We start from the raw sequence: 19,984 nt of genomic DNA on the forward strand, positions 1-19,984 counted from the left end.
TTAGATGTCATGAGGAGATAGGTTTAACAAGTTCATGAATTGCTTCTATTCACCAAATGATAAAAATTTACTTAAGATTAAAATTATGAAAGGTAAAGATATTTTACACAGAGATTAATCATCAAATTAACATTTTTATTCACCCCTTGATATTTATTAATTTAAATTAAAATAGTTCCAGCAGTCAGATAAATATGTTAATTTATTTTGATTTTAAGAGGTCCATATAATCCAAGACCATGCCTTTCTTTTCTTGTGAGTCATTTCAATAAAGCATTTCAGCACATAGGGCTTTCTAGAAGGTTGATTTCAGATTCTAATTTTAAACCCCCAACACACTGTACTCCATTGCTTCTGGCACTAGCAATTTGGCTATAAGAATTCAAACCAAAAGCCAAGTAGATAAATATTTAAGCAAAGCATAAAAAGTTGTGCACCATACACAAGCACCCAATTTTGTGAAAGAAGAAAGAGTTCCCATCTGCAAATATGTGGAAGAGGGAATAATAGCCATGCAAATAGAAATAATATTTCTGCAATGGAAGAGATATTCACCACCTCTACAGCATGACAGATGAAATGGGAAAGATTTGCTGAATAAATTTGGGATGATGTCTCCAGAATGAATTTGGGCTGGAACAATTAACATCTATAACACAAATAAGAAACACAGAAGCCCAAAACTTGTAATAAACAACAGTCATTGTGCAAAAAGCTTGTTCCCTCAAAACCTGAATTGAAATTCATCCTTCATAGTTTTAGGTATGTATAATTATTTAACTTTATCTCATTTAGTCATCTTGTATTGACAGTAAAGAGGATGTGATTCATCTTAAACAGGTCAAAGGAATCATACTCTAGAAGTACCTCACTCTCCTCAGTAATTCCAGAGACCTCATCAACAAATTAACAATAGCGAATTAGGGTAACTAGCTCAGATGTAGGTGAGATAGTAGGTGAAATGATAGGGACAAGGTTCCTGAGAACATATCGCTGTTCTTTCCTTCAACAGGGTTGAAAATGTACAGGTATTGGAAGCTTTATTTTCCTTTTTTTCACACTAACAAAACCTTCAGGTCATTCCAGCTTGTACTTACAGAAGACCAAATATCTATGAGAAAACCCAAGCCTTAGTCTTGAATCTATTTTGAAAATTTAAAATTCAGTGTAAATTAAGATGCTATTTACTTGAATATCCTGGATTTCATTAAGGTTTGGAAGAGTATTTTTAGTTGTCTCAAACTTATAATTTTTTATTTCTTTTTCTCTTTTCCAAAGTATTATGTTCACACATCTAAATTAAAAATATCATCTAAGTTTTGAGATTTTTTTTTTAAATACAAAGGCTTATGCAAAAGAATTATATTACCCAACATTGGATTAAAAATACGAAGTTATATTTTGTAGATTTATAACAAAAAAAAAAAAAAAGCATACTGTGTTTATTTCAAACTGTCAAGGGGGTACAACCGCTAACCCTGATGAGCTTTTGTAAAAAAGCAAGCACCTCTCTGATATAGAATATATTCCTGTTTAGAATTATTTCAATACAGCTTGTCTTTAGGAAAATTAGAAATTTTCATCACTTTTGGCAGAGAATTAAATTTAACAAAAACGTACTACCTCCAACAGTAGGGCAGTTTCTTGTTTCTTAGGATATCTGAGTGTGGTTTTTTTTTCTCCTCTGTGTTACATGTAATCTTTCCACACTCTTAACCTCTAAGTTAATAGCTTTTTTTTCTTCTTCTTCCTCTAACTCTCTCTCTGTCTTTCCACACTCCTGCTGATCAGAAAAAGACATTTAACAGATTTACAATAATCTGAACTTCTACCAACATCTGAATCCACATCTTTAAAAAAATTAAAGAAATCTTTAGGTTCTAAGTAGCAACAGAGTTTTCAGGCTTTAAATACTGGTTTATTTTGTCATACCTATGAAGGTTACACAACTCCTGAAATCATTGTAAAATAATTTTGAATTGGTGACTGGGGAAAGATGTCTCAAAAACAAAAGGAAGGTAAGTTCACACTTCTCAGTAATTGTCTAGCCTGTGTATGAGAGGCTGTTTTCCTGTGCCAAAATTGTAGCAACATAAATATTTCTGCTATTCTCCATACACTAAGAAAAAAATGTGAATGCACAGAAAATAAAACATATAAAATCAAAAACAAAGGAATGAAAATATGCATTAATAATAAAGAATAAACAGACTCTAAATGTAACAAAAATATGGACATTATCAATGCTTTTGTATAAAGAAAATATATCCATAGGAAAAAATCATGATTTTAAATGTCATAGGCTTAAACACCTTGTAGGATTTTATTTTCACAATCAATATAATAAAGAAAGAAAATTTTGAAAGAAGCTTTATTTTGAAAGTCCAAACTGCTTATGTGTTTATTGCAAATATGAATGCCAAAGGAAAAAAAAAACCATTTTCTTATTGGGTGGTATTCCCAGTGATTTAAGGATATGCAGTGTCAATTAAACTGGTTTTTTTAATTTATTTTTTTAATAATTTTTATGATCCAGTTCAGCAATTTGCCCTGTTTATTCGCGTACTCAGGTACTCTTGAGAAGCAAAAAAGCAGCCACATCACAGTGGCAAGTTAAGCTGAATTTAAAGCTTTCTTCACAGCAGTAGCTTCAGTGCTCACTGTAGCTTTTTCCTCCATCCTGCTCTACTCCATGTACTTCCCCTCAAAGAGAAGTAATTTATATGGACTTTGCTTACAACAACAAAATACCATAAAGATAAGGGACAGAATCCTTGCTTCAAGTCACACTAGCAATGTTGAAAAGAAATACCACTTGTTAAAACTAATCACAGACATGAAATGCAGGTATATTCCACAAAGTGTAGGAATACTTCACAAAGTGTGGGAATATTCATATTCATATTCAGCAGCACACACAGATTCAATATACACTTCCCTGGGCCATGGAGATTACAGATGTGCTGCAAAAGTCTCTCCACAGGGTCAGAACAGACACAGTTCCATTTCTGTTTCTATTTTCTTTTTATGTTTTATTTGGACCTTGAAAGGTTGTTTGGGCTCTGTAGTTGCCTAGGGATCTTGTCAATATGCAACCCAAACTGCACTTTTTATGTAGGAACTGCATTCATTTGTTCAAATAAAAATTGGGTCAGATAGGGCTATACATTATTAAATAGATATTAAAAAACTTTATTTGTAAAGTACCACTTTTCAGTTATTTGTTCCATTTTAATCTGACAGCTTTTGCCTGAAAATTTTTCTTTCTAAAACAAGTTTTAGGATGAAAATTGAGTGTTTTGTGTAAATGGATTTGTGAATTTTTCCCACAGTTGCAGTTTTAAAACAAGCAGGCATAAAATGTTTCAAAGCATTTAATTTTCTATACTGTTCAGATATAGATTTATACAGATTACAAAATTAAGTTTTCAGGGACATCAGTTAATGATGTCTTATTTTTGTCTTTATGAATATGCATGCGGACATATATAGACACACATACTATATATACATATACAAAACTAATAATTGTAAAAAAATAATAAAAGGCTATGCATTTTTTGATATGTAATTACATTGACATCCTCACTAATTTATATAAAACAATTTACGTGTTAAAAAGATGAAAGAATGGGGGGATCCTAAATCTAAATACTTATGCTTATCTTGAATAAAGGGGTTTTATCTATGCCACAGTGTCACTTGGTTATACCGGGCATATGCTCTTCTCCATTTCACGCTGCACAGGGGAGCAGATGGAATTAAATATAGCTTGGCATGCAGCGCAGGGGCAGCTATGGAGCAGTATTTCTTAGTACCACACAGGCATTACCAGCTCTATATACATTAGAGATGAAACACAAAAAAGGGCATGTCACCTTCAGGAAAGGGTGGTAGTCAGGGAACATCTGTTATACATGCAGTGCTCCCTGTAGAAAGAACTGAAACATGATGAAATATGCATCAAAAGTTCCCTATGCACTGAGGTACATTAAGTCCCTTTCAAACCATATGAAGCCCACTTGGGGAAGGGAGGTTATTTGAGTGCAGCAGCTGGAATAGGAGAAAGCAGCAGCAGGGAATGGAAACCAGCTGTTCTGCCATTCTGGAGATCAGATTGGGCAGTAGGTGCACAGAGGCTGATACATGACATCGTGCATCACTGAAGTACAGAGGCTAGACAAAGTTTCACCAAGTTTCATTAGTTAATCGTTCTGCAGCTCTGTCTGTGCACCAAATCCATGTTAAATGCTGCATCTTATTATATTATATCAGGGATTATTGTCAGGATGCACTAAATAATCCATATTCCCTGCAATTCTCTAACATGGTGAGTTCTTCACAATAAAGAAGATGTTCACAGGGAAGAGGTTGCAGAACGAGTCAGAGCAAATATTCCCTTTCAGTATGTTTTACTCAGGATTAGACAATAGAGTGCATCCCCATATTTAGTTATGGTGCCATAAAAAGCAGGTCTAGAGTGGATCCACTGGCCCTGGGTAGTTTAAAATAAAGCTAGATTATCACTGACAAATGTGTATTTAACCTGTTATAAAAATCTCCAGGAAAGAGTATTGTTTAACTTATAGGGGTAGCCTACTTCAGTGCCTACACATCTTTATAGAAAAGTCCTCCCTCAAATATAACTTAAATGCTTCTCCCAGCAAATTAAACAAAATGAAAAGAAAAAGCAATCACCATCCTATTTATAACAACTTTATATACACAGAGACCTTTATTATGTTTCACCCCAGTCCTTGTTGATTTAATCACACACAGATTCTAAACAAACACGTCTTTCAAACTTCACCTACAGGCAGTGTTTCACAAACCTCTGTTTTCTGCTGTTATTATACCTCTTTTTTGATTTTGAATTTTTCCAGATCTTTCTCTAAAATATGCCTACAAACTGTGTACACTGGATGTATCACTAATTAGAGAATGCTGCAACACTGGCCCAAACTCAATTAAACCCCATTTCTCCCTCTGGAAACCACAGCATTGGAGAAAAATAGTATATAAACAGAAAAAGGGCCATGAAAAGGACAGTCTCTATTATTGTGCACAGATATTAGGAGATACTCTTTGTTCCAGAAGAACAAAATACAATTAGTAGTATTCCAGCTAAAGCATTGCTGAATGGAATAATTAACTCCTGTCTCTTATTTAAGACACTTCTCTTTTGTCTTCCCCAGCTGTACATAGAACTATTGATAAATGCAATCGTTCAGATTTCCAACTAATACGTATCAGCTTTATGGTAACTCCATCTGCAGAACATGGCTTCTTGTTGGCAAAAAGAATGTGGCTGGAATTTGCAATGGGATTTTGTTAAATCTTGTCTACTATTGCTTTTTATCATATCTGTGTTTTCTGCTGACTCAATGAGATACATAAATCATACAATGATTATTTAAAATGGAAAAGACAGAAGATGTATTTATTTTAATTGTCTCCTCAGTGTAACTGAATAAACATACATACCCTCATTTATGTTTTTTAAAGTCGAATTCTCTGTAACCTTAATTAAAAGAGACCTGTAAGTACTCCACTCAAGGACATTTTCAGACACAGAGTAAAAGGCAGGCAGGAATAGACTCTCTAGTCCTGTTAAAATAGTTTCCTTGACATTAAGTATCCATCCAATGTATGAATATATGCCCTAAAATATTCATTAACAAAAGTAAGCACACGTAGAGAACATCCATTTATCACCCAGGGAAATGCATAAAGCCTGAAACTATGAAAACTCTCTATTTTCTGATTTCCTTGTTTCAAAAGTTGTTGATCTTTCTATGCCCCCACTTTTCTTTCAATCTATACGAAGAATCTGAAAAGAAGAAATGTTAGCTGAAGATAATGATTTTGACATAGAAGGACCTCATCTTACTGAGAACTGCAAATCCTTCTCTTGCTCTTCTGGTGGGAATAAAGTGAAAAGATAACTTATGGATTCTAAGCCTTCCAAGAACAAACTGCAGTACAATAACTGTGCTCAGCCCCAGGAAAGGCAGTGTCAAAACAGAAAGTACAGTAAGAATGTAATGAGATTTCCACTAGTGACAGGGGAGGGATATTCTGCTTTGTTGCCTCTGAAGTAAAGCAGAAAGAGATGAGCACCAACAGCTACAGCACCCAAATATTAGAATCTCAGATACGAGACTTATGGTAATAGACTTGTGATCTTGAAGTGCATGGTATGAATTAATTTGCAAATAAGCTCATCAAAGAAATCTCTTCTGAGATTTATGAATACTTTCATTGGTGCAGTCACAAACTTTTCAGATGCTAGTAAGGATGTATCTAAGTTGATTTGATAGCAAAGCATCCAATGGAAACAAAATACAGGTCAAAAATACACATAATTTTCAACCACTGAATTAATTTTTAATTATAAATAAGTGGAAATAATGTGGAGGAGAAATGAAATTACCTGAAAATTGTAGCATAACACACCAAATGGTGCATAGATGAATTTGAGCTGAATGGCTGTAATCCCTTTGAGTCACAGTGACATGTTTGTGGGTACCAAAGCAGAAAGCTCTTTTTGTCTGTTTTGAAAGTCAGTTATAGATTTTTCCCCCGTAATCTTTGGCTAAATGCATTAATCGTGGGATATGCTGTTCACAAAACTTCACAGCTAGCAGATACATGATGGCAATAATCTGCCAGGTGCTGAAACATACACCTGGTTAAAAACCCAGCGTGGCAGAACACAATGCTGGTTGAAATGTAGGATAATGGGCAATAATAGGCAGCAATAATAGGCTAAATTAATCTGATGCAAACTGTATTCACTGTCACTTCAGCTGCCAGAATGTTTGCACCACTTTTCTATTTTGTATCAGCAAAGACAGAGAAGTAGTGAGGCTTTAAGACAATCCTTCTCCATTAGGATGCCCCTTCCCTTCCTTTTCTGACTTTTTCTGTTCTTTTAGGACAAACATCTGCTTGCTCAAACTTCTCCTTCCTTACCTGGATAGCCCTGCTTGAAAATCAAAGCTGCTTGTACACCTGTGAGAAGAGCACACTATGGTGAACCTGTGCCTGGGAGCCCTCCCATCTCTAACGAGGAAGCACAAAACAAACCAGACTCTGTGCTGAAGCAATCACAGCTTCAATCAAATCTGGACTGGGTATAAAAATAACTGAAATCTAAAAGAGGAACTTAAATTGACTGGTAGACTAGGAGATGGTCTAAAAATAGAACCTAAACCATAAAAGATATTCAACATAATACCCTGAGTGAACAAAAGCTGGCAGTTTTCTCTTTGTTTTGTCTAAATCCATCACATAATTTGCTTGATACATTATATAGCAAAAGATATGTCATAGATTACTGGGTATTAACATGAGAAAAGCTGACAATCATATGTACATCAAAGGCAAATGACCTGTATTTCTCTCTGTAGTTCATTAACATAAGTTAGAAGGCAGAATATAATTTTGTTCTCTCAAAAAGGGGAACTACAGAACATTTGCACAGTCTAGCTCAGCCCAGGTAATGAAATCTTGCAAAAGTGTTACCTAGATCATCTTTAAATGAATGTTTGAGGTCAAGATACTTGGAACATTTGAAACTTTTATTAGTTTCCTCTGACTTAAAGTGAAAGATATCAATTTAAAAGTTTAATATTAATCAAAGTTCAATATCACCATTCACAAGGACTTCATAAGAAGTATGAGACCAATAATAATCCTGCTAATTCTCTTACATTTAGAAGTATTCTTTCACTGAACAAAGTACTCACAGCAGAAAAAAAGGAAAGCAGTAATGTCAATGGCTCCAATGTCATATTAAACTTATACACACTGGAGTAAATATCAAAGAAATATAAGAATGATCTTATTCTTCATAAAACCCTGAAATTCTACTGACATTTTTAATCTTAAATTAAAAGTCTCATTATTAGAATAAGGCTAAAGTCAAGTATTTCCAGCCCGCCGATAACAAATTTGGTCAATCAGAAACAGTTACAGAATAGATTAATTGTCTTTGACCTATGCTAGTCCTCATCGAGGATCATATGTGTGCTTGCATAAAGCACAGAACCAAAAAAAAAAAAAAAAAAAGAGAAAAATATATAGAAAAGAGCCAAAAGAAGCACAAAACCCAAGACTCAAAACCTCATTTTCTGTGGGCTTCACCTGACCATTTCCAGAACTTACAGTTCAAGAAACAGATTCTACTACTAAGACCTACTAAGAAAAAGAAAGAGACCCTCAATACAATTAAGTTACTCTTATATCTTTCCTCGAAAACAATTAATCAGATGAAACTGAAAAAGGGGTACTGCGTGCAAGTACACAGCAAGTTAGCATCTTACCTGGCCATGTTAGAGGTTAAGCAAGTTAGAAGGGATGATAGTGCTGGACATAAGGACTCTTAGGTGGTGTCAGAGCAAGAAGGGCAGTCTGACAGCTATTCTGAGCACAGAGAGAATGTGATAGATGTTCTGTCCAGGGGAAAAAACCTATGGGAGGAAGCATTGTTGAACAAAAGATTTCACAGGTTGTGTCAGTTCCTGGGGACTCCCAGGCTCCATCAGTTTCTCAGAAGAGGCCATCACCAGTTTTGCAGACTTTGAAAAGAAATATTTCTCTGCAATCTTCTTTTTCTATTATCTCATTAAGTTGATGTATTCATAAAAGAACTCATCATCCCCAATGGCATGGAAAGCATTGGCGATGACATCTGACAGCAGAAATGTGCTTGATGAACTTTCTGCACTTATCAGTCTAGACTGATTCTAACTCAGTTAAACAGAATGGATTTTAATTATCCAACAGATTTGAGCAATATTATGCCAAGAAAATTACTGGATACTCCAGAAAAATATTGGTAAAAATTTTGGTAATTTCTGTTCTGCTATAGATGGATAATGCAGGATACTTGATTTCTAGGATCAGTCTTGTTTAGAAATGGAGACCACAAATGTAGAAGTTACTACAGACTTGTCATGTGAACACGTCCAGCGGGCAAACACAATGGGTAACAAACAGTATTCATATTCTCTAGCACTGATACAGTATTTATTCCTAAGATTTGCATGCAGAACTGCAGCAGTTGTCACATAAATATATTTTTGCTGTGATGAAGAAAGAGCCATTATATTTTTAAGTTACACTTGATATCACTTTTTTTCAAGCAGACACATTAAATTCCTTTTATACTAGTAACTATATTCTAGACTTAAATGGTGCTGTCTTACAGAGAAGCCTGATGGGCAGTCTTGGTCCTAGAGGAGACTCTGACAGCTACGCTGAAGAGCTTCCTGTTACCCCTCCTCCAAGCAGTTGCCTTTGGGTTTTTTGTTTATTCTCAGGATCCATGCTATTGTTAATGAGGCAACAGCATATGCAGAAATGGCTCTTCTATGGGATGCAAGTGTGAATGGCAAGAAACTGTGTTGAAAGAAAGAAACAATGCATGGTGATAAAGCAAAAACTCAGCAAAGCTACTGAATTTGGAGATATTTAATCCCTTCAAGTTTTTTTGACAAAGACATGAAAGTGTAGATTTACACTGAAACAAGAATACACAGACAGAAAAAAAAACAGAACAAAGGAAAAAGAAACTAAAAATTCCTGGGAAAATCTAACAAAGACAATAATTTATGAGTAACTACAGAAAAGCCCACAACTCTGTATTTTTTACTGATTATAAGGTAAGCATATGCAGGATTCACTAAGAAAAGTGTAAAATTAACATCTTGCTGTTTTACTGCTCCCTTGTAGATGTTATTGTTTATGGTTTATGAGTTATAATGTTCAGCTTTGGATACCTTTTAAAGAAATATAGATTACTGCTGTTATTCTTAAACCATACCAAACAAAACAATTAGTCTGTTATTTAAATGCAAAAAATGAATATTACATGCTACTGCTTCAAGTGAAATAAACAGACAATTTGAAAGATGTGTTCAAAATTAATTCTTGTAAGACTTCTAAGGGTCATCTTAAACTGTTCATACTTGTGATAGGGTTTAAAGTATCAGCTAGAGAAGTGAAAAAAATAGACAGGTAAACAAAACAAATTTATCCAAAACCATTCTGTTAAGAGTAGCAGGCATATGGAACAAGCTGTTTAGTAAGAGAGCTGATTAAGATAGCATAAGTAAGCTTAAGAGACAGCTAGATATTCTTATGCAGAAAGTGGATTGGATATCACAGCAAGAGAATATAAGGCTGAGATAACTAAAATGGGACTTGCTTATTTTAACTTAAGATTTATTATCATGATAACTTGAATAGTTTGGGGGGGTTTCTACTTTCCTTCCATTAAAGCCATTCCATAAGCATTTCATTAATTATGAAATTAATTATATCTAATTTGCATAATCTTTCTAATTTGTGAAAATGTTTAAAATCACTACGAGACAAAACTTGCTATCTAGATATATTTTCCTTGATATCAACTGTTTCAATAGGAAACTGACGGACGCTTTATCACTCACTGTTTTCATTAATATAATAAAAATAATAAAGTAAGCTTAATTGCTTCCCATCCCATGCTGAAATCAGAAGACTTCTTACCTGCAAAAACTTTTTTCATAAAATTTCCTACTCTGTTACTGAGAGAAGCACAATTGTTGTAGTGCTACCCACACATTTTTAATCTCAGCATGGCCATTTAATTTTCAATTATCTAAGCTAGAGCTGCTCGAAACTAGCCAAAATACTGGTACAACTAGCATTCTGATTACTGCCGTGGGCAGAACTGGACATGTGACAATAGTGTTTGGAATTACACAAAGAATATGTCAAACTTAAGTAATTTTTAAATTAGGATTCTCAAGTCAAGATCCTGACTTTACAGTTAATCCAGACAATTTTTCAGTAATGTCAGAAGACTTAATAATGTGTTGTTTTAATTGCAGAAGCTAAAGTATTTTAAGTATCTTTAAACAACAATAATCAAGCCTAGAACTTTGCTACAAAATAGCAGCTTCTCATCCCTGCATACAGCCCAAAATGATGACAGAACCACAACTTCTGATATTGCTTCAGACATTACTGGAGACAATTGTTTCTAGCAAGCTTTCCTTCTCCTTTTCCCAGAAAACAATTTTTCTCTAAAGAAAAATTCAATTCTTTTCCTATCCTAATCACATATATATATTTCCTACCCTCCTTCAACTTGGTTTATGACTAAAGAAAGGAATTTTTAAAAGAGAAAAATTACATTGGGCTAAGAACCCTTATCATGCTAAGCTCAATGACAAGTAATCATTGATTTCGTTGGGAACACCACGTAGCACCACATTTGTTACTGCAGTGACCTGAAATTCCATAAGGTGCTCGATGCAGGTTCAGTCTTCATAATATGACAATGATTTTGTTACAGCACACTTGAGACAGAAGAGTTCATTCAGATAAACAAATTTATTTCATTACTATCTGTAATTATATTCAGGGGGAACAAAAAATATTTAAAAAAAAGAAGAAGTAGTTTATGTCTCTCCGTCCCCATTTTTTTTTTCCTCAGTAAAAAAATTCACATAAACACCCACTGCTGTGGTTCAGTGGCTGACAATACTTAACATCCAAAATTCAATATATGTTTGATAAGATCATGAGGAATTCATATGAGCGATTGGAATAAATTTTCTTGATGAATAGAACACCTCATCTAGGTATAATGACAAATGTAAACCTGCATATAATTCTTTGCATTATAATGAAAATAAGCTGCAGGAATGGTGAGCTTAATATGCTTACTAGGCTGCATATATTTTGACCATAAGTGGGTTTGATGCTGCTGGACAAACTGCAGTATTATGAACACCGGCCATACAGCGCTTTTCTAAAACAACATATATTTTTAATCTGAGTAGTAGATAGTTTCTGAGTGAAATTTAAAAAAAGTTTAAAGCTATTTCATAGCTATACTTGATAGACGGAAATCCAGAATTTTTGCCTGTTTCACGCAAAACTGAAAGAGTAAGACACATGCTCAAATAGCTTCTTTAAAAAAAAATCCAGCACCGAATCTTCATACAGATCAATGTCCAATTATAAGCAGAGAGTTGCTGTGGCAAAAGGTCAGGAAAAAATAATCTTTCCAGCATTTATTACTTGGAAAATAAGGTCATATATGAGGTCAACCTCCAAATGTATACAGAATAAATTATACTGCAGCATTCTAAATATTCTATGCTGCAAAATTTATACTGCAATCTCAACATAATCAGAAAAATGAAGTTGAACGTGTATTTCCCAATGACTGCTCTACAGATCAGACTAAGCTAAGAGGTGAAAAACCCAGGTCTAATTAATCAACAACTAATAAAAAATCTTGTGTATTTCTGCTTAATTAGGAATTTAACTTCTTATTAAGGCTGACTGATTTAACAATTTCTTAACTGTCTTTAACACTGAATCACCTTCCCCACAACAAAGTAAAATAATGGGAAACATACAAAATATTTAAAAATAATTCAGTGGTGCACTTTATTGATTCCAGCCTAGAAACAAAACATAAAAGCACAGAATGCTGGAGTGCTTTGTCTGTCTGATGCCTAAATAAAAAAAAAAAAAAAGTCTTTTGAAATAACAGCCCTCCTAATTAGATAAAACACATCTTGAAAAAAATTGATTGGACACAGTTTAAGGAAATAAATATCCTTGTTTGTCAGAATGAATGTTGGCAGAGAGCACTGTCATTGCCCTGGTATAAGTCATTTTAGCTGTTTCATAAACACTCTTAATCTTTGGTACCTTCACAGGATGTGAAAGAAAGTACATTGAAAATCAGATTGTATTAGTATTTGACACTTTTCACACTACACTTAATTGTGAAATCAACATTACAAACAGGAAAATGCAACCATGAAATGAAAACATCTTCTGATTCATTTTTACTCTTGTCTTTTATCCAAAGCATTTTCTTTTCCTCTTCTCCAAACTACTTGAGGAATGTAAATGACTAGCATTCTTTTATCTGTTGCAGTCATGCCTAGTTTGAATTTCCAAATCACACTTCGTCAGAAGGATTGTATATAATATATCACAGGCAATGCCAGTGGAGATAAAGTATATTCTAATCATTTTTCAAAAGTACTAATTTTTTTTATTTTTTTTTAATCTGCTTTGGACACTTGTGGTTTCATTTCATGTTCATTCTGAAAGATAATGTGTTCTTTTGCTTTGGGCTAGTGACAAGATTTACTGTTTTCTCTGATAATATTATCAGTGGACTATTCCTCCCTGATAACCCACAACTGCAATACTAATAGGTTGATAATAATGGTTTAAACTTAATGCTTTTGTAGGCCTTGTAGGCTTCACTCACCTTGTTCAAGTGGCTGGCTTTTAGTTGAAGTAGTTTTCATCTTGAGTGCCTCCCTAACAGACATGTCACAGCAGGAGCCTTTGTTAGTGTCTTGGTCACTGTCAGCCTGATCACTGTCCCCATGCCCGCTGTCCCTCAAGCTGGCTCTTTCTGGATCCTTGAACGTGGAGCTACTGAAATACATATTAAAAAAAAAAAAAAAAGAAAGAAAGAAAAAAAGAGAGAGAGAGAGAGAGTTGTATTTACTTGTTCTAAGTTGAATTGTACTCTCTGGCAAAGCAATTTTGACAAGAATGCAAATGGGGAAGCCAAGAAAGTTATTTAATAGGCCTTACCTTTGAACAAACTGCTGCCTGCTGCCCATGTAATTGGGCTCTGCGGGAAAATTGTCTGTCTGTGAAAGAGAAGGAAAAAAATACGTATAGTTGTACACTGGACAAATCTCCTGCAGAGCAACAAGATTTCCTAGAGGAGAAATGATTAATAATTCAAAAATTCCCTTAATCTTCAGATTTGTACGTTTTAATTAAATTGGAAAACGCTGGCATGTAATTATGTGCTCAGAACAATTAAATGATTCCGGTCCACAAATTACCTGCTAAAGTAAACAATGAGGCTCCAATAAGTGGCATTCTCTGTTAGAAACCTGACAGATGACACTGTTTATGTTTTTTCATTAGAGAGATATTAAGACTGATGGTTATTGAAAATGAGAGAAAAAATTATTTTGCATAATAAAAAAGTGAATTATTCAATAATACTAATTTTTAATCATAATTACATCATCTACTGGGATTCTGAAGCTCTTGCTGCTGTAATGAACTTTTGTATACTGCTATATTACACATGAATTGAAAAAAACAAGCCAAAAAATCAAGAAAATTTATGGCTGATTAGCTGTGGGGTTTATCAGATGCAACTGGAAAAATGCAAGTATGAAAATATTTGGATTTTCTCTCTTTAATTTTCATCAGTATTAATAGCTATGTCAGAATAATGAGAACCACACATGCAAACAAGAACATTAAATGATCACTGTTGACAAGTAGTTTTTAAAAGAGGATACTTTCATTAAGTCTGTCATGTGTATATTTTTAGCAGCATGAGCCAAGTAACTGTAGAAGCAGAAGTACTAAAAGGATCCAGACCAACATGGAGTCCTGCCAAAGGGAACTGAATTCCCCTTGTATCATTAGCTGAAGTTCTTTGGGAGAAAGAGAGACTGCATCATTCAGAAAACTCCGCATACTGTACATTCAAGCACGTCACTTCTTCTTGCAGCTGACCTAGCGACAGAGCTTCTACTGTTTTCTGCATCACTTCACATCACACCACTATGCTCCGCAGCAGCTCCGGGTTTCGCAGCAGCATCCAGCGGATCAGCATCCGTAACACAGGCAGCACTCAATTAAGGGAGCTGAGGGCCCAAGGTTTACTCTCACACAGCAAGTGCTTATACAAGGGACCGGTCTCTTAGACATTTGGGTTTCCCTGCCACTCCCCACACTGGTTTTTTTATCTTTGGTTTTGGTTTTGTCAGTAGGAGGTAATTAGAAATATTTGCTACTTCTTGTATGGTTGGAAAAGAGGCAAAAAAAAGTTATCCAAAATTTAAGTCACTGCTGTTTGCAACAGAAATAGGCAGACACCTGTTAGTCCCAAGGGACTTGTGAAATAGATGTGCTTGTATACCACAGATGCCTTTTGTGTTTTAGAGAAGGGATGGAAAATACAAAACCATCTTCCATTCAGCATATATGTCAATGTACACCATACTTCCAGCTTCTAAATCCTTTAGTTCAAAAAATAAGATGATAACACACATTATGTTCACATCCATCCTAGCTTTAGTATATGCAATTAGAATAAAAGTTTGTCTTCACAATTAGTGTCTATCAGGTTAGAAAAACAAACATTGAAAACAACAAAAAAAGGAGCTGTAAAAATTAAGTATTTCAGCATTCTTATGAGTAATCTCCCAAATGCAGCACACCATATTTTGGAAGCAGCTCTAATTCTTCCATTTATTCTTTTCTTCTCACAAGTTTTCAGCTAGTATCTCTTTTGTACAGGATACCTACCTGATAGATATACACTCATATACAATCATAACGACACTTACAGAGCCCAATACTTCTCAACCTGAATAAAGTTTTCCAACCACAGAAATCATGTCTGTTTTCTCTGTCTAATATCACAAATAGAGATATCCAGGAAAACTGACCTTGTGCTTTTACTTATGTAAGACATCTGTTTCCTCCTAAACACAGCTGCTACTAGAATCAACATTTCCATTTTTCATGACATTGGCAGTCAAAATGCCTGCTATAAAACTGCCTTTTCATCAATTCTCTGCCATTAGAAAAGTAAGACTTTTGCCCTGGAAATAATTATAACTCCTCCTTTTTGATGGTGATAAGATCTTAACTATAAACTGGACCACTGTAAGAACTAGTCATACTTTTTGTCTCTGCTTTCTTACAGCAAAAAAGCATTTCACACATCCTGGATGAGACAATGCACAGATTTTAGAATACATGCTATGACCATATCTTAGCTGCTGAGAAATTCTGTATTTATGGTAATAATTAACAACTTTTAACTGTCTAATAATTTGACCGATTTCCTTCATACTCTATTTTGCCGTAATATAATGAGTTGGGTGCCATGTTACAGCAAGTTCATTATTACAAAAGTAAAAATGTAAGTATTTGATGATTGTATACAGACACAGAGCTCAGAGTTGTATACTGTTCTTTCTTCTCTAAAAGCATTACTCCTTCCATGAATTATGAAGGTATGATGCTTGTGTTGTGAGCTGTAACAACACTCTGAGATACAGGCAGTAAAGGGAGAATAGTTTAATGTATGAAAATACCTATTAAAAATGGTGATAATTAAAAAAGAATTTCATTTTAAGGCTTGGCAGTTTGAAGGAATCTTAGAAATGTAAATATCTGCATCACAATGGGTGAGAGAGAGGTGAATGTCTAACATGTCTAATTCCCTTAAACTTTTTTGGTTTGTTTGTTCATTTGGTTTCTTCTGGGATTGTTTTTTTGTAATCCCAGTTGAAGTGAGAGGTCATATACTTCAAATTTTTACACTTTAACATTTATGGAAGTGACATTACACATTTCCGCTCATGCATTAATCATACCTCTTTACATTACATAACTGTAACTCTAAGAAATTAATACTATTTAAAAATCTAGAAAAACTCTTGTTCTTCTCCGGATATACCACCTTTATAGGGCAACAAAATCACCAAGGCTCTGGACCTCCAGTTTTAAGGTAGGTTGCAGTTTACCTGCAGAAAACCACTTAAAATCTAGTCAACTACTCTAAGCTAATCAGCCAAGATCCCTTAATGTGCTTTAGAGAAATACAAAATATCCCATTTGGTCATCTAGTGTTAGGTACACAATAGTCCTGGGAATTACTTTCACCAATAGCCATAGAGGAATCTAGACAACTGGCAAGAGGTCCAGCGCAGTAGCTAAAGATAAATAAGATGCACCATGTCAGAAAAGATAAATGAGATGCACCATGTCAGAAATGAATTGCATGGAATTGTAGTCTCCTGATAAACAACCAAAAATTATTCAAATGCCATTAACCTCCCGAAGAACAAAATAAAATAAACTCCACCCTCGCTCTTACCCTCCCCCCAAAAAAAATCTCCAGGAACAATCCATCTCTGAAAGTCAGAGTTAAACAGTAAAAAATGTTTCTATCTCTGTGATTCAAGGCTGAGGGCTGGAGTATCAAGTAAGTCACCAGGTACCACAGCACAGCTTCTTCAGTAGCTGGACAAATGTTATCTAAAATTATAGATAATGTAATTATCTGTAATTATTAATATAAATATATTAATATTATTATATATTTATATCATTATATTTATATTATTATTATATTTATATTTATATAAATCTATTACATAAATAATGTAATCTGTAATTAATAATATAAATATAGATAATTAAAAATGTTATCTAAAATTATATCTAAAATTAAAACAGAAGCAGGAATGTCCACTGCCCCAGTTAGATACCAGAGAATTAAAGTCTGTGATGTTAACCTAACTGTCCAAAGCTGCTGTAGAGACGTGGCCCTGGTTTTATGGCTCATTTTTACACATTAGTGGAACTAGCTCATTTCCAATGAGAGTATGCTGTTAAACCATTCAACAAATATTCTTTTTTGACAGGTGCTACAACAGACCTTTACAAATAATCTCTTCCATCTATCTGTTCTAATATGTGACTCTAGATTAAAAATGAAATTTTAGGAACACTGTCATTAGTATAATATTGCAGAAAAAATGTCTGTCTATACACACATTTAATACAGCTTTCTCAGAAGATGAAGCTCATTAAAAAAAGCCATTTAAAAAGAGGTCAGAATGCATAGTAACATTTCAAAAGCTGCCAAAACTTTTTTTTAAAAAAGGGTTACTACCTTTCAGAAAATATCATACTGTTTGATTTCGTTAACTTTTACTTCAGTGAGTTGAGGAAAAGGAAAATAAAAGAAGATGCAAATTAAACCTGAGCAAAATGTACTTTTCAGGGAATCATAGAATTGTTTGGGTTGGAAGAGACCTCAAATATCATCTAGTTCCACACACCCTCCCCCCATCATGAGCAGGGATACCTTCCACTAGCCCAGGTTGCTCAAAGACCCATCCAGGGTTGGCATTGAGCACCTCCAGGGATGGGGTACCCACAACTTCTCTGGGCAACCTGTGTTGGTGGGATTTACTGGCATGGAATTTCAAATGTGACAATATAATTGCTAAAGTCTAATAGTGGCACTTTGAAAATCATCAACTGACCAGTGTTTGCATGAACAACATGCAGAGTATCTTCCCCAGTGCCATCAACTGTCTACAAAACCACTCATTCTATTGCACCTGTCGGGGCTTGTATATTATGACCACACGAGGACCTAGATAAACTAAAAATGTTGCTAAGTACAGCTCACATATGGTGTATTTGCAATGGTGAATTTTATAGACTCAGAAATAAAACCATTCAAAAGTTTGAAAGTCGACTGTTAAGTTTCTACTAATTAATTCTGGAATGGCTATGGTTTCCAAAAGTTTAATTTAGAGAAAGGAAAATGAAAAATTATAGCCAAGAACAGAGTATGAGAAACAAATTCTTCATAGGATCCATTAACCTTAAATAAACTCATAAGAAAAAAAAAAGTTAAAACCTCATCACTGGAAACAGTTTGAACCAGCCTGGGCCAAGCATTACACAATGAATTATGGAGAACATTTTTAGCAATGCGTTACATTAATCTCTTATCCCTGTTTTATCTTTTCATAAGTTTATGTTCACAAGGTATAAATGTTTACTTCTGCTGAAATATTATGCTACTTTTATAAATATAAAGGAGTTCCACTGTGGCTCTGAACACAATACTTATTTTTTGAAATTCAGGATTAAAATTACAGCACTATATTAATTAATCAGATTCCAAGAATTCTACTATTGCTCAGTAAAGCAACAGTAGACATCTTCACAAGGCTTCCACTTTCAAGAAGTCCTGCAAAAAGCAGACTTTCTCTTAAGAATTAGAGGTTCCTAGCTATTTTTTTTTCTTTTTACTTAAAAAAAAAATATTGTTTGTGTCCTAATTTTGAAGCTTTCTAGAAATATTTGGTGTATTCCATACTGTTTGAATAAAATTAGAGAAATTTGTTTTAAAAGGGTGTGAAATTCAACAGGTCTGTCTAATAAAGAAAATTTTTAAAATCAATGGCTACAAAGAAAAAGAGGAAGTGAGAAAGAGAAAGAAAGGGATACAGAAAGAAATTCAATATTTAAGTATTCTTGACAAATTATGCCCAGAAATAATTGTCATATAAGGGAAAGATGTACTCTAAAATATGAAAAAAAGGACTCAGACATTAATCAGATTTACGAATATTAGACGAATAGAATATTCATAATTTTTTCTCAGAATTACAAGAAGTATCACATTTTCTGAAATGATTTAATGCAACTCCATTTTATGAAGGTGTTCATACCTGGAACTATAATAAAGCAAAATGTCTTTGCTGACTCTAACTTCTTTTTAATTAAACATTAAATGCAAAAATGAAATGAAACATCTCTCACCTTTATCAGACTGCCACTTTATATCTAACTCAAGTATCTTCTGTGCCTTTTCTTGAAAAGCTGAATTCCAAGTGCTCACCCTTCCCCCACCACACAAAGATCTTACATAATGGCAATCTCTTCTGGAGGCAAAAGAATTGTATTCTGCCAAATCGAGTTTTGAAAGAGCAGACAATTGTCTTCATTTTGTTAGGAACAGTGTGGGTTCAACATAGTACAATTTTTCACAAAGACTTCTCAGTATAAGACTGCCAGTGAGTGTGTATACTTAGCCTCAAATAGTAGTTTTTGGTTCCACAAGATTTACTTCATTAAGAAAATTCATTATCCCAATAACAAAAACAAACAACTGGCCACAAACCTCTCAGAAGTTATCCTACCTTTTTCAAGGACAAAATTAAACAGACTATTTTAACAAATATTATCCTACTATGTGCTCTCCACTCTCATCCCTCTGAAAATGTTTTTGAGATATAATTTATATGACATGTACATATTTGGGAAGTTTCACACTTGCTGCAAAATGTGTATTTTGGTGTTAAAAGGCCTACAGTGT

General features: G+C 34.2%; 1 protein-coding gene across 6 annotated transcripts in view; it reads right to left on the reverse strand.

Moving 5' to 3' along the window:
• Positions 1 to 19,984, reverse strand: part of PCDH17 (protocadherin 17) — a 90,407-nt gene that overhangs the window by 46,952 nt on the left and 23,471 nt on the right. For 5 of the 6 annotated variants that reach the window (XM_085058865.1, XM_085058856.1, XM_085058826.1 and 2 more), the window contains exons 3-4: positions 13,630 to 13,688; positions 13,295 to 13,467 (exon numbers count right to left, since the gene is read on the reverse strand). In XM_085058865.1, coding sequence (XP_084914991.1) covers positions 13,295 to 13,467; positions 13,630 to 13,688 — 232 coding nt within the window. The remainder of the gene's footprint in view (positions 1 to 13,294; positions 13,468 to 13,629; positions 13,689 to 19,984) is intronic. The other variant, XM_085058846.1, reaches the window with a different exon arrangement.

Source organism: Lichenostomus cassidix, chromosome 1 (assembly GCF_008360975.1).
Source record: "Lichenostomus cassidix isolate B80296 chromosome 1, HeHo_3.0, whole genome shotgun sequence".
Taxonomy (NCBI): domain Eukaryota; kingdom Metazoa; phylum Chordata; class Aves; order Passeriformes; family Meliphagidae; genus Lichenostomus; species Lichenostomus cassidix.